Source organism: Aspergillus novofumigatus (assembly GCF_002847465.1).
Source record: "Aspergillus novofumigatus IBT 16806 chromosome Unknown P174scaffold_7, whole genome shotgun sequence".
NCBI lineage: Eukaryota > Fungi > Ascomycota > Eurotiomycetes > Eurotiales > Aspergillaceae > Aspergillus > Aspergillus novofumigatus.
The window spans coordinates 1,598,563-1,611,191 of record NW_020194280.1 but is presented as its reverse complement, the minus strand read 5'-3'; the positions used below and the strand labels follow the sequence as shown (position 1 = coordinate 1,611,191).

At 48.5% G+C, this 12,629-nt stretch overlaps 3 protein-coding genes across 3 annotated transcripts; 2 read left to right on the top strand and 1 right to left on the bottom strand.

Annotated features, from left to right (window-relative positions):
• Positions 1 to 114: 114 nt before the first annotated feature.
• Positions 115 to 1,727, bottom strand: P174DRAFT_444833 (putative COP9 signalosome subunit CsnD). The gene is made up of 2 exons (XM_024828184.1): positions 374 to 1,727; positions 115 to 324 (listed from the first exon to the last, which is right to left on the bottom strand). The coding sequence occupies exons 1-2, from the start codon at positions 1,601 to 1,603 to the stop codon at positions 295 to 297; spliced, it is 1,260 nt and encodes a 419-aa protein (XP_024679654.1). The 5' UTR covers positions 1,604 to 1,727; the 3' UTR covers positions 115 to 294.
• Positions 1,728 to 2,558: 831 nt separating this feature from the next.
• On the top strand, positions 2,559 to 4,390 carry P174DRAFT_444832 (transcription factor IIF subunit TFG2). Its single transcript, XM_024828183.1, has 4 exons — positions 2,559 to 3,157; positions 3,238 to 3,505; positions 3,560 to 3,756; positions 3,815 to 4,390. The coding sequence occupies exons 1-4, from the start codon at positions 2,894 to 2,896 to the stop codon at positions 4,208 to 4,210; spliced, it is 1,125 nt and encodes a 374-aa protein (XP_024679653.1). The 5' UTR covers positions 2,559 to 2,893; the 3' UTR covers positions 4,211 to 4,390.
• Positions 4,391 to 4,550: 160 nt separating this feature from the next.
• P174DRAFT_394986 (CCCH zinc finger protein) lies at positions 4,551 to 6,323 on the top strand (the record flags this gene model as incomplete). Its single annotated transcript, XM_024823655.1, has 5 exons — positions 4,551 to 4,711; positions 4,768 to 5,349; positions 5,404 to 5,515; positions 5,566 to 5,621; positions 5,755 to 6,323. The coding sequence occupies exons 1-5, from the start codon at positions 4,666 to 4,668 to the stop codon at positions 6,321 to 6,323; spliced, it is 1,365 nt and encodes a 454-aa protein (XP_024679652.1). The 5' UTR covers positions 4,551 to 4,665.
• Between the last annotated feature and the right edge of the window lie 6,306 nt (positions 6,324 to 12,629).

Here is a 12,629-nt window from a genome sequence, read left to right as displayed (position 1 = left end):
GGTATCTAGAAGTAGATATACCCATCTGTCTGTCACTCATTATATTATCAACATCGGTTATTGTCAATTCTTCCAATTGTCCTTCATTGTCATGTATTTTGATACCCGCCAGTCTCTCGAATTGAGCGGACCGAAGACCTTCGTTTACCCAATTGTGATGCATAGCAAACCTATAAGTGTCTAATACATGATATATTAAGCCTAACGAATCGGATTCACTGAATATCTTTCAATAGAAATATAGATAATATTGCTCGGGTTCATTGTTCGTCAAGTTGCTCCATTTATAGCGCTCTATTGCATCATCTGTCCCACAGCAAACTCCTAAACACCATTAGCCACTGGTCGTCTACCAGACTGAATGAGCACATACCGGAAACGCATCTGTAATACTAGCCGCAACCCGTTCCACATCCTCCGCGAGACCCTGCACCCCCGCATCCCATTGCCGGATATGTCGTCCCGTTGCAGTGGCCGACCCGCCCTCGCTCGAGTCAAAGTAAATCACACCGGCGATTTGGTCAATGCTACCGTTCAATCGACCCTGCTCGACCATCCGCGCCGCGTAGGCCTCGGCCTTTTCGCCCGCCGTCATGTCTCCGCTCTCCTTGAGACCCAGGATCGCACCCAGTGCGTCTGTCGTGATGTTCTCGTAAAGCTTACTTGCGGCGACGAGGTTATGCTCCACGACAGCCTTGTCAAGCACTGTGGTGCCGTCTGCCGTCCGAGCCAATTGGTGCGGAGCTAGTCGTTCAGAAAACGCAGCAATCTCAGCTGGATCCAGGAGTCTATCCAGGAACATCTTTTCAAGGATCCCGAACTCCTCAACGGAAGTCGCACGGTCGTCCTTGTACAGCGTAGCAAGGATGCGAGAGCGCTGCGGTCCCGCCGGGGCAAGCACCGCACACCGAATCGCAGCCGCAAGCGCCTGTAGCCGATCGCTCTCGTCCACGCCACCAGCCAAACTGACATTGAAGTATTCCTGGCTCGCATCCAGGAACCGCCGTCGCGCATCGAGGATCCGGGCCTGCGACAGCTTGAAATGGAGCTTCAGCTCGTGGTCCTCGATCTTGCTAGGCAGGTTCTTGATTTTGTTCAGGAAGCCCTCTGCGCTGGTCGTGTCGTCCTCCTCCAGGTATAGCCGTACAATCCGGATCCATAGTCGCACCTTGGCAGCGTCCGAGACGAGTCTCTGCGAGCTGTCGATGTGGATGCCCTGCAGTGCCCGTGCGGCGGCCGCGTACTCCTCCTGGGACTCGTATGCGTCCGCGAGAATCTCGCGAATCTGGGAGTCTTGCTCCTCGACGGATGAAGAGCGAGATTGGAGCAGTGTTACTGCATGCTGGCCGACTTTGATCTGCGTTTCGGGTGTGAGTTTCTGGAGGACGGTGATGAAGGAGTCGAGGAGCGGTCGCGCCGCTACAATGCTAATTTCTTCGCTGAGTACCGAGTCAAGATAGTAAATCAGGTCTTGGCCAAGCTCATGCTCGGATGATGTGGATGTGATCTCGGAGAGAAGGTTGTTGTACTGCTGGAGCTTGGTCTGTGGGTTGGTGGACGACTCAATCTCCGCGAGTGCGGAGGCGATTCTCTGAGATGCCATAAGGGGGTGTGTTGGCTGATGGAACAAAGTGCAAGGCTAATCTAGTCAATTATCTGACTCAATAGCAGTACTATTAGCGAGCAGATGCGAGAAGAAGAGCGCTTGATGGGTTGAAAGTGACGCTTGGGCAAAGAGCGGAGCAGTTGATGGAGCTCCGCTTATCGATAAGGCTCGTTGTGCTGGGGACATACAACAATACAACAGGTGGAGAGAACAAGAGAATTAGAACCGACTACGAGATAACAAACATACTATGACTCTATCTGAGGCAATTGTTCAGATCAATTTACTCTGCAATTCCTATGTCCATGGGGTGAGCCTTTTAAGACTCTATCACAGCTTTAGCATTGTCAAAGCCTGCGTGTGTGTAATCCATGTCCCTCTTCCGGCATTCTACGAACACCTTTAATGGTGTTCTCTCTAAAGACTAGAAAAACGCTGGACCCAAGTCAGTCTGAATCACTCAGCTGAATTGAACCAGGCTCCAGCACAGTAGCATCCCCTAAGGCGATGTCTTCCCCTGTGACTTGCTGCGAGATGAAGTTTTGTTGACACGACGTTCGAGATGGCACGCTCAGAGCCCAAGGCAATCACCTCCACTGTAAATCAAGAAGATCCCAAGATCCTTTAGAGTCGACTTGTGTTTCACTAAGCGGAAGTGACCTCATAACCGGAATCATCCCAGGTTGTGACAGAATAGCAACTAGGCTTTGAAGCTGACCTGATGGATGTTGGGAGCCTAAATTCAACTCGAAACCATTATTTCATCGGGGGACACAGTGGCAGATTGGAAAAGACTGCAGCACCTATTCAGTGTATCAGAGGGGAGTAGACAGGCGCGGTGCATTATTGCTGCTCGCATGACCTTGGTGGATAATAACACTGCTAAATCCCTGGCGAGCTTATCATTATGTTGAGAGAACTCGCATCGGCCGATTACCAAGCACGTTAATAAATGCAACCCATGCTACTGCAAAGGACATTCAAATGAAGCTGGATGATGGATGATTGATTGCTGAACTGTTCATCGAGGGTTTGCTTTTGTTTCTTTGTGGTCACTGGTCACAATAGCGCCACCGCCCTTCGCGGACCCGCTCTTCGGCAGCTTCCTCTGGTCTCAGCGGCTGCATAGTGACAAGCTTCGACATCACGTCACTTGAGACTTCGATCCCCTATACAAGCCTTGATACGTTCACCCATTTCTCACGATACGTACGGTCGCATGGTTTGATATTGCTTGCTGGAGGAATTTGAGAGTCTCACGCCTTTGCTCGAGGAGGATTCGGCAGAATGTTTGCCCAGGTCAAGCCGGACCCAGACGCCCCAACGCCTTACATCAAGCCCGACCCCGATAATAAAGACGCTGTTCTTGCTGATATCGACGAGGATATTTACGATGACGATGGGGATCTAGACTTTTCAAACGCTGGGCAGAATGTGTGGCTTTCGCGCATCCCGCGCTCGCTGTGGGAACATTGGGCGAGTCTCGATGACGATGAAGAGATACAGATTGGAACGATGAGAATAGAGGGCCCACCGAATGATATTAAACGGGTAAGCCTTGAAGATTTTGAACTTCTTTTCAGTATTTTTCTCTTTGTTGCTGGCCCGGTCGTAACAAGTGCTCTCTGTAGGTCAGTATTCGTCTCAACGAACGAGAAGACAACCGCGATATCCCCAAGGACTACATACTGCAGCGGCAGACCATCAACCCCGGAAACGTAACATCACATGCGACACAAAACACCTATCTATTCACAGAAAAAGAAATACCTGGTCATGAAAATCGCATGGTGGTTTTCGGAGAAGCGCGATCGGCGTTATACGAAGCCATGAAGCGCGATGCAAGGAAAAAGGAGCGCAGGAAAAAATGGGAGCCATATGTGCGGCGAACGGTGCCTAGTACGTTTATATTGCTCTTGGAAGCGAAAAATTAGTCTGCTGACACTGTAGCAGAACAAACCGCCCTCGTAGGAGGCGTCAGCGAGGAGTTTAATTGCCTTCCAGTCGAGAACGAGGAATTCCGACGATTGTCAGAAAAGCGAGCTCTCGAAGCGCTTAAACCCAAACGTGAAACTGTGTTCATTGACAAGGTTCCAGGCAAGCTTCTCCAAGCGAGAAATGTATTGCCTGGAGAGAAAGGCGCCTTTGTGGTATGTTTTGAATGGATTCAAATGACTTCCCCGACGATTATACTAATGCGGAATGCAGCAAGCTACGAAGCCGGTCAAGGGAAAGGCCCAAGAGAACAAGACCACACGTATGCCGCAGAACGAACTACTGGATCTTATATACCAGTGCTTCCGCGAATACAAATACTGGCCTTTTAAGACGCTCAAGGCGAGACTCCGACAGCCAGAGGCATATCTCAAGCAGACCCTGGAGATGGTTGCGCATCTGGTCAAGTCCGGCGACTTTGCCATGACCTGGGAACTTAAACCTGAGGCCGTGGAAAGCAACTACGCAAATGCACTGTCCTACGGGAATGCGAAGGAGGAGCTTCCTCCTGGAACCGACTACAACTTTGACGACGGTTCCGAAGAAGAGGCCAATGCATCTGGCATGGTTACTGATAACGACGAGATGAAATTTGAGGACGTTGTCTAAGAAGTCAAGTTCTGTAGCATAGGCAGGTGATGGCGTTCTTTTGGGGTTTCTGGGCACATGTAAAGGACGTTTGGAGTCATCTACACTGGTATCACATAGCTAAAGATCCACCATCAGACTGGGTGGCGCAAGTGTGAATAAAATACATCAAACTCAAAGTGTGACATAAAGCGAATATGCATACAGTATCACTATCCTAGTCAATATGTCAAAGAGAAGTGAAACAGCCATGAACCGTCACCCCTCAATAGTAATGGAGTCCTAGAGCTGCTCACGTGACAGCGATACCGCCACAAGCTGACCATATCATGGACCTTCCTTCCCAGAATGAAACAAAGAACACTTACCTCTTAACTGTTCCTGCAACTTCCCATCGACTAGTAGAAAGATAGAGTCTTGAGCATATGTGCACACTGACTTTGGCCTTTCTGCCTTTCTGATACAGCTAGGCCGACATGACAGAAGACCAAGAGTTGATGGCTAAGATCAGCCAGCTAGCTGGTGAGCTTCCTCACTACCATCAGCTCAATTCTCTACCGCCAGCTGATACATTCTAGGCCAGATCAACAGGCACAAAAACCAGACACCCCAGGCACAGGCACAGGCACAGGCACATCATGGTAGCGAGCTTCATGCTGGTCCGTACGTGTCACGGCACACCCGCGCGCGTGCGGGATGGGCGCCGTATCGCGGACGACCATATGGACGCGGACGTCCTGCAGCTCCTCATCGCCACCGTACTCTCGTCCTCAATAACGCGAACTCAGGAAACTCCGCCAGTTCAACGCCCGGACCAACGAACGAGAATGTTAGCGAATCGCGATCGGCGACCCCGAACGGCTGGGTAGCGAAACGCGACCGTCATATGCAGCTGATCAACTCCGCTATTTACGATAAGGAAGCACAGGCCAGAGCGAAGGCGATGGAGCAGACGCGCAAGGCCAAAGCCGAGAAGAAGACACGGATAGAGCAGGCCAAAGTTCTCCGTTACGCGCAGGGCTTTGGCAGACCTCATCAAGCTACTACTGTTGCCTCTCAGGTTTCTGCCACCACCCAACCTCACGCTGAATATCAGGTCTATCTGAATGATATTCCTTTCAGAATTGCAAAAGGCGGCAGTAAACTGGTTCGCGTATCTGGTGGGAATCCCTTCTGTGCCCCCGCGGGCAGAAGAACTGGCTTACCTTTAGTAGACGACCCGAATACTGCCAACATCACACCAAAGAAAGTAACGGTTGCTGGTGTGACTTTTGTCAGGAGCAAGAACGGAAACCTTCACAGACTCGGAGCGGTGACGTCGAAAAGGTGATGCTTGCGATATCTTCAAGAGCGTTCAGAACTCACAGTGATCACAGAAAACCGACGGCAATCAAGAAGAGAAACGAGCTCTGCAAACGATTTACTTCGACGGGTACCAGCACTTCCCCAACCAGGCTTACGCCCCTTCTTTTATTTTCTTCCGCAATCTTACCTTCTCTCACTTGTTCACGGTCTATTTACTACTGTTTGAGCTGTCAGGGCTGATCTAATCTCTCTACATTTAGGTGCCTGTTACAAAGGACCATCATGTCTCTTCATTCACGATCCGAACAAAGTCGCCATTTGCAAGGAATTTCTGCAGACTGGTAACTGCAGCGCTGGTCAAAATTGCGACTTATCCCATGAGCCATCGCCCCACAGGTCCCCTGTTTGTGTGCATTTTCTGAGAAATCGGTGCTCGAATCCAGATTGTCGATACTCCCATGTGCGAGTGACACCTGGCGCACCCGTATGCAGAGATTTTGCAAACCTAGGATATTGTGACAAGGGCGCTGAATGTGAGGAACGACATGTTCACGAATGCCCAGATTATGCCGCCACCGGCGTTTGCAATAAGAAACGCTGTCGTCTGCCCCATGTCGACCGGGCTGGACAAATTCGAAAGAATGCTGCGAGTAAAGCAGATGCCGCGGACGAGGAAGAGTCTGACGAGTCAAGCGAGGAAGAAGAGTACGACGCCATCGACTCGGACGACGTTGACTCTGACGACCTCGACGATGAGCCTGAATACGTTGAAGGGGCTGACAATGGCGAGCAGGAGCTCTTCCAGCAAAACGACTTCATCCGCTTCTAAACTGTATATGCTAACACTCTCTTTGCACATATGCGCAAGTTTCGTAAATGAGGACTCGTTGATTCGCACTGAGCGACTCACGGTGGGAGTCAGTGATCCCATCTTATCGATCAACGTAATTGGTTGGACATCGGTGTTTCTCTCATTATGGCTCATGAAGGGTCTTGGTCAGCGGGCGGAAGATGATACCCCTTAGTATAGCTTTATGGTTTTTCACGATTCAGGACGACGTTGACCGGTGGCCTGTCGTTTGAGATTACTTGTTAGTTCCGGCGGAGGGTAGGTACTTGTGGTTTGATACATGGTTACAATAGATAGCCAACAATGGAATGGTTGCTCGTTATTGGCTATATGTTATGCTTCCAACATCTTCTCTCAAACGAGTTTCGTAAGAACAAAGCAAGATCGAACGCCGTGCCCTCTGTGCGATCATCTGAGCGATCTCGTCGCCCTCCCCAGACTCTAGGGAAACGCCTACTATCCGTCCTGCATCCCCCAGACTGAAGGTGTGAGTCATAGACTGATAGCAGCAGTAACGCAGTCAGGTACCCAACTCACCCAAGTGGGTAAAACCATATTCGAGGAACAGAGCTGCAGATATGGAACAAATGAGAGAACCAACCAGAAGTAATTTCTGTATAGGCCCCACAACCATCCCAGGTCCGCAATGCATAGGCCTACATTTGGTGCCTGAAGTTCCAGTAGTCAAACTAGCCAACCCCGTCCCTGAAGCTGAAACCTGATAGACATATGGACTCTCAAGAAGACTCACCGAAGATACGGGGTTGTGAGGACGCCGTCCTTTGACAAATCAACGTCATATGGTTATTTTGAATTTAGCTCGCGCAGACTGGCAGTGGTCACTTGGTCAGTGCTGATCCGCGCAGGATTGAGGATTCCATATGCTATACCTGGCCATGCCATGCCATGCCACGATATCCCGTGACTACCTTAGGACTCGTTATGGGTCTCTCCGTACCTGAGTGTGCAATATTACTGAATCTGGTTTGTATCCATTGGGATGCTGTACGCAATAGTCTACAAGTCGTGATTATGGTTATTTTGGGGTTCTGGTGTCCGTCCTGCTACACCGATCTTTCGGCGGGTACTGTGGGATGAGGAGCAGTTTGACTCGTCCCGTAGTCGCGTTGACCGCCAAAGACGGAGCTTGGAAGCTGATGTCCTTTCTATGGTAAAATGACCGAGAGTCGATTCCGATTCCGATTCTCGTCGGTGGTGGTGCGCAGACCATGGAGAATACAATGGAGGAGCTACCGGGCCGTGGGATTGGAACTTGCATGACGTTTTGACCTTGAGGGTGAAGCATACAACACTACTAAGGCGCAGGTGATAACCAAAGGATTATAATTGCATAGATAGGGTAATGCTGGCTCGTCTGAAGCTGTGAGAGTTACTCGCTGGGGAAGCGATGTCCATAAAGTTCTATATAGAATTACGCCGTCACAACCGCACCAAAGGCAAATTGTGAACATCATTGTGAAAGATGTTCCTGAAGGATGTAATAGCCACAATGCTTATAATCTCCTAAGCCAATTTCAGGGCAATTGAAACTCGATATACCACAGTTGGGATGATATCTTCGGCTAAGCCAGGACATGAGCCTGGCCTGACACGGCGATGAGGATCCGAAAGGAGTCACTAGTCTTCAAATTGGAGGTCAGATGATGGGCTCGATATGGGTCTCATTGGATTTCCGCTTAGGATGTGTATGGATTTCATTTCCATGATGAGCAGTGCTGAAAAAGCACTTCATTGAGTCCGACGGCAGAACGGAAGTTCAATGAGAGATGCGTCATTTCTCGCCTCACTTCACCATTCTAGAAAAGCGCAAGGGAGAAATTGACGCTGTGAGCAATTGACAGAAGTAATTTAGTCCTGTCTAAGATGCCATGACGTTCGTAGTATGACTGAATGATCAAGAAGCACAAACAGGATTACGTTGTCAGTAGTATATTCGGACGTACTTACTATGCATGGTACCACTTTCAGCTACTAGTCTGAAAGAGATAGCTGCACACTCTGTGTAAAAATCAACTCACTTGCTACGCGATTCATAGCAATTTCGGGCTCTCCACCCAATCTTCTTCTTGCTCTATAATTGGGTCGATCTTGCATGTACACCGCCAGAAGGGCGACATCCGCGCTCGTCATTGCCGACGGGCCGCAAGGTCATATCCGGCGTTATCTCAATTTCCTGTATGGGAAAGGAAGACGATGGCTTTCTGACAGAGAAATTAAGATTTTCGCATGAATTGTCAGGTGCTGTAGGGTTTCATGTGTTGGTGGATCATCCGTTGAATTGATTTCACCGTTTCTCAAGCTCCCGGAGCAATTGATGAAAGCCACTCTTTCAAAGTAGATTTGGATCTGATTGCTCGGTTGTATTTGGAGAGGGTGAAGCTCCCCGCTGTTTCAACTTGAAGTGTATGCTGCCTGCATGGCAGCATTTCTCTCTCCTTTGTAGCACGTGAAAGGTACTTCAGCCCTATTTCGGGGCCAATATTCGCAGACAGCAAGTATCGATTGGCCACTAGTAGCGTCTTGTCAAGGTGTCATTTCGCGGATTCAAGGCCAACGACAGGAAAAGCGTGGCACTGACGAAGAATAGTCGCCTTGCGTATCTATCTACTCCACGCTGTTGACAATCGCATCACCTGGTCTTCATATAGCTTCGAGCATCATGTATGATACCTGAAACAGCAGTTAGCCGTCGTGCTTCCGTTTTTGGAAATGGAGGAGAAGACGGTGCTTCCAGAAGAGTGAGTCATACTTGCCCTTTTGGGCTGTGGAGCCCCTGGTTCTGTTCCATCTCGTCGATAGCGAGACGCATGCTGCCGTGCTATACGCCCATAGGCTGATGGAATAGGGTTGCTGGCAGAAAGTGGACCTCGACAGGGTCGTTACCCGTGGACAATTCCTGGGTCCCAGTGCTGAAGTGGATGTAGGTTGGTTCATGTTCCTCTCAAATGGTCCCTGAGAGGCGAGAATTTAGTGACTTGATTTCGGGGCGTTTTGGCCAAGTCCTTCCTAGATCAGTCTCATTGTGGTATACCAGACCCGATTAGACATTCTATCACAATGCCATTCGACGGCTCATGGATGTATGCACAGGACTTGTGTTCTTGACAAGCCAGACTGCCGGTAAAGAGCTCATGAAAAGGACTAGATAGTGTCACGAGCCACGATGTATTGCAGGTCCCGAGTTCCGATCACCAGTTGCCGGCGGGATCTGCAGGACATACAGTAAGGGCATATTTGCAATCCACAACGGAGTAGAAACTGTCCTTATCAGAGACTTTTGCGACATTATTATGAGGATTGACATGAAACAAGCCGATGATTAGCTTTTCGGCCCCTCGTCTACAGTCAGGTCAGCCAAGTGGTTCGAGAGACACGGACGAGGAAATACACTTCGACCCAAAGCTCGCCTTATTTCTGCATGTGAACCAGATTGACGGAACTTGTGATAGTTCAGAGAAGCCCCTCCTTATGGCATTGTGACGTGAATTTCCCGAATTCCGCGCAGCAAAGCAATGGTGCCTTATTCGAGTTAGATTTCAGCCGGACAAAGTATGTTCAATCGGTCAGTCAGGCCCATTTTTTAACTAATCCTCATCCATGCTAATGTGGACTTGGACAGACTCAGGAAAGGAGTCAGCTGCTACGAGGAAAGTAAACTCTGAAGGGCCGTTCCTGTAGGCCTTTGGCGGCCAGGCAAGACTAATAAGATACGAGGTAAGAAAAGTAATCATACAGAATCACATATGGGGAGCTTGCTTATGCAAGATGCACAAGAGCAGTGCCTAGGATTGAGTATGATCATAGGTAGGTAATAGTAATGACAAAGTCTGTGCTGCCAATAGAAAGAGGATCGAATCCGATCTGTCTGTGCTTCCCTGCTTCCGCTCTGCTTCCGCGGGTGGCCATATTCCAGTGGAAGAAGCACGGGCAGGTTGCAGTGACACACAGGCAGACAAGGTCCATCATCTTGGACTAACCAGAAAGGATCAAAAGAGCCTTTGGGTGGATCGTGGAATGAAATTGGGATCAATGGAACCTACCTGCGGGCCGGCCCTACTTACTGTTCCAGAATTGGGAAGGTCACCGTCTGTGTAACTACTATGGCATCACGTATGGCCTTCATGAGTGTAAGGCGTGTAAATGGCCCCATTTCAATAATAACTCAACACCGAATTGATTCCCGAAATGGAGTTGGTGAAGCGAGCAATGAGCTCAACGGATCAGACAGCTGAAGGAGGGTCAATGAGAACAGCTCAAAGTGTACTTTTGACACGGAGCTGACATTCTACCCAAATCCTTGGGAAACAGGAACCGAGGGAGCTGCAAACAGGGCCAACTTGGTAGGTATCGATAATATTCACTTCCTCAAGGTCCCGGAGAACGTCACACTGCTTGTCAAACGATTGGCCCTGCCGTTCTGAAATGAGGAAATCATGATACTGTCTTGTATGACATTCTGTTCATCTGATCAGTGCCTTGTCCCAGGATTCCTTTCCTACCTTGGCATAGATCCGAGTCTAGAACGGTACGGTAATGTATAATTACTGGACCGGATTGACCGTGATTCATCGTCCTGGAGTATGATAGGGTAACAACCAGGTATCCACATACTTTGATGCTTCCAGAGTAGCCGATCATGGTAGCGGTGGACAATCCAAACAATCGTCGGTTAGTAAATGGTGAGCGCACAGACAATCAACTGTCTTTGGGCATCATTCAAGATTCAGGGCAAGGGCCGATGGGCCCAAGACGGCAATATTCTCCTCCATTTGGTGACTCGCGACATACCAATGAGTTTTTTCCTCCAACTTGTGTCAAAAGAACGACCATTTTAGTTGTTATGATGGAACCTGTGAAAAGGTCACCATAGTAGACAGTCCCTGGATTGTTTGAGCGAGGGAGATGAGAGTGGGGGTGGAGATCATCAGCTGTTTTCGCTAGACGCGATAATGTAATGTTGATAGGCTATCGATAAGCAACAACTAAAAAGCATTGACCCCACTCAGGAGTACAGTAAGCAGATTCATGTAGTGACTAGTTCAGATAAGGTACACTCAAAGTGCACATGGGACCCGGGTACATGTTAAGAGTGTATGGCTTCTGGGATCTAGACAACATTTCAAGACAAGTTTCATTATGCCTTGTACTTCTACTGCAGTGAAGTACGTAGGCTGTCTGTCAAATTTACATTGCCTTATGGAGTACTGCTTGGTCATTTGGTTGGGTGATCAATCAGTATTGATACCTACGATTTTCTTCTCAACCATGGTCCTCATAGTTAAGGTACTACGTATCTACCTAGGTACCGTAGTGTTAATCTAAAGTACAGTACAGTCATCTAACTGAACGACGATCCATAGGCCACCCTCAATGTATGATTACAACAGGAGAAGAATAAGTATCGTTACCCATATTGTATGATTTTTGATAAACAGTAGTGACCAAAAAAGCAAAAGCACGTTCTCAGAAACTAGAACAGATTGGGAGCCGTCTTTCTTAAGCTGGAATAGTCCCAAGGATCTGATTATTCATCCCATAGCGATGCCGGATTTTCCCCCTGCCATCTGCACGTCTGCCCAAATGCGCACGAAGCATCCAATGGCCGAAGCTCGTTAAACTCGGGAACGGTCAGAATTCGTTTTGCTTGTCTTAGACTTTTCCCGCTGACCGCCGGATTTCTCTGGTGCTTGGTTCCTATGGATTAGGATCATTCCGTAGGAGTGTTTGGTTTGGATCTGGTGCAAGTTAGTATTGAACTCCGTAGTTAGGTAGGAGTGGGATCTATTCAGCAGTGGTTGATGCCCCCGTAGCTCATATTATTATTCAAATATATGTTTAACAGTCGTTTTTACTTGCCTTTGCTTATGTCTGATATATTTTTATTTTCTTTTTTTATGATACTATACTATTCTAGTAATTATTTGGGTTTATTCATGATACCCTGATCCCAATCTACCATCACCATCGGCCATCACAGGGTTACTCATCGTGTCATCTTAACGAGGATATATGGACTTCTCCCTCCCTCGTCACTTGCCCTTGTCCCATCATACAACATCAATTAGCCTCAAAGTCTCATCTCGAAAGAGGTTCTTCTTGTGATCACAAGAGTCCTCTTATTCTCATCATTCTTCTTCTTCTTCTTCCTCATCTTTATCTTTATCTTGTCCTTCTCCTTCTCCTTCTATATCTGTAAACGATTATCCTTTACTTCCTTTACACACATACATCCTTTCAGATCATCACGACTTCTCTTCGACTATC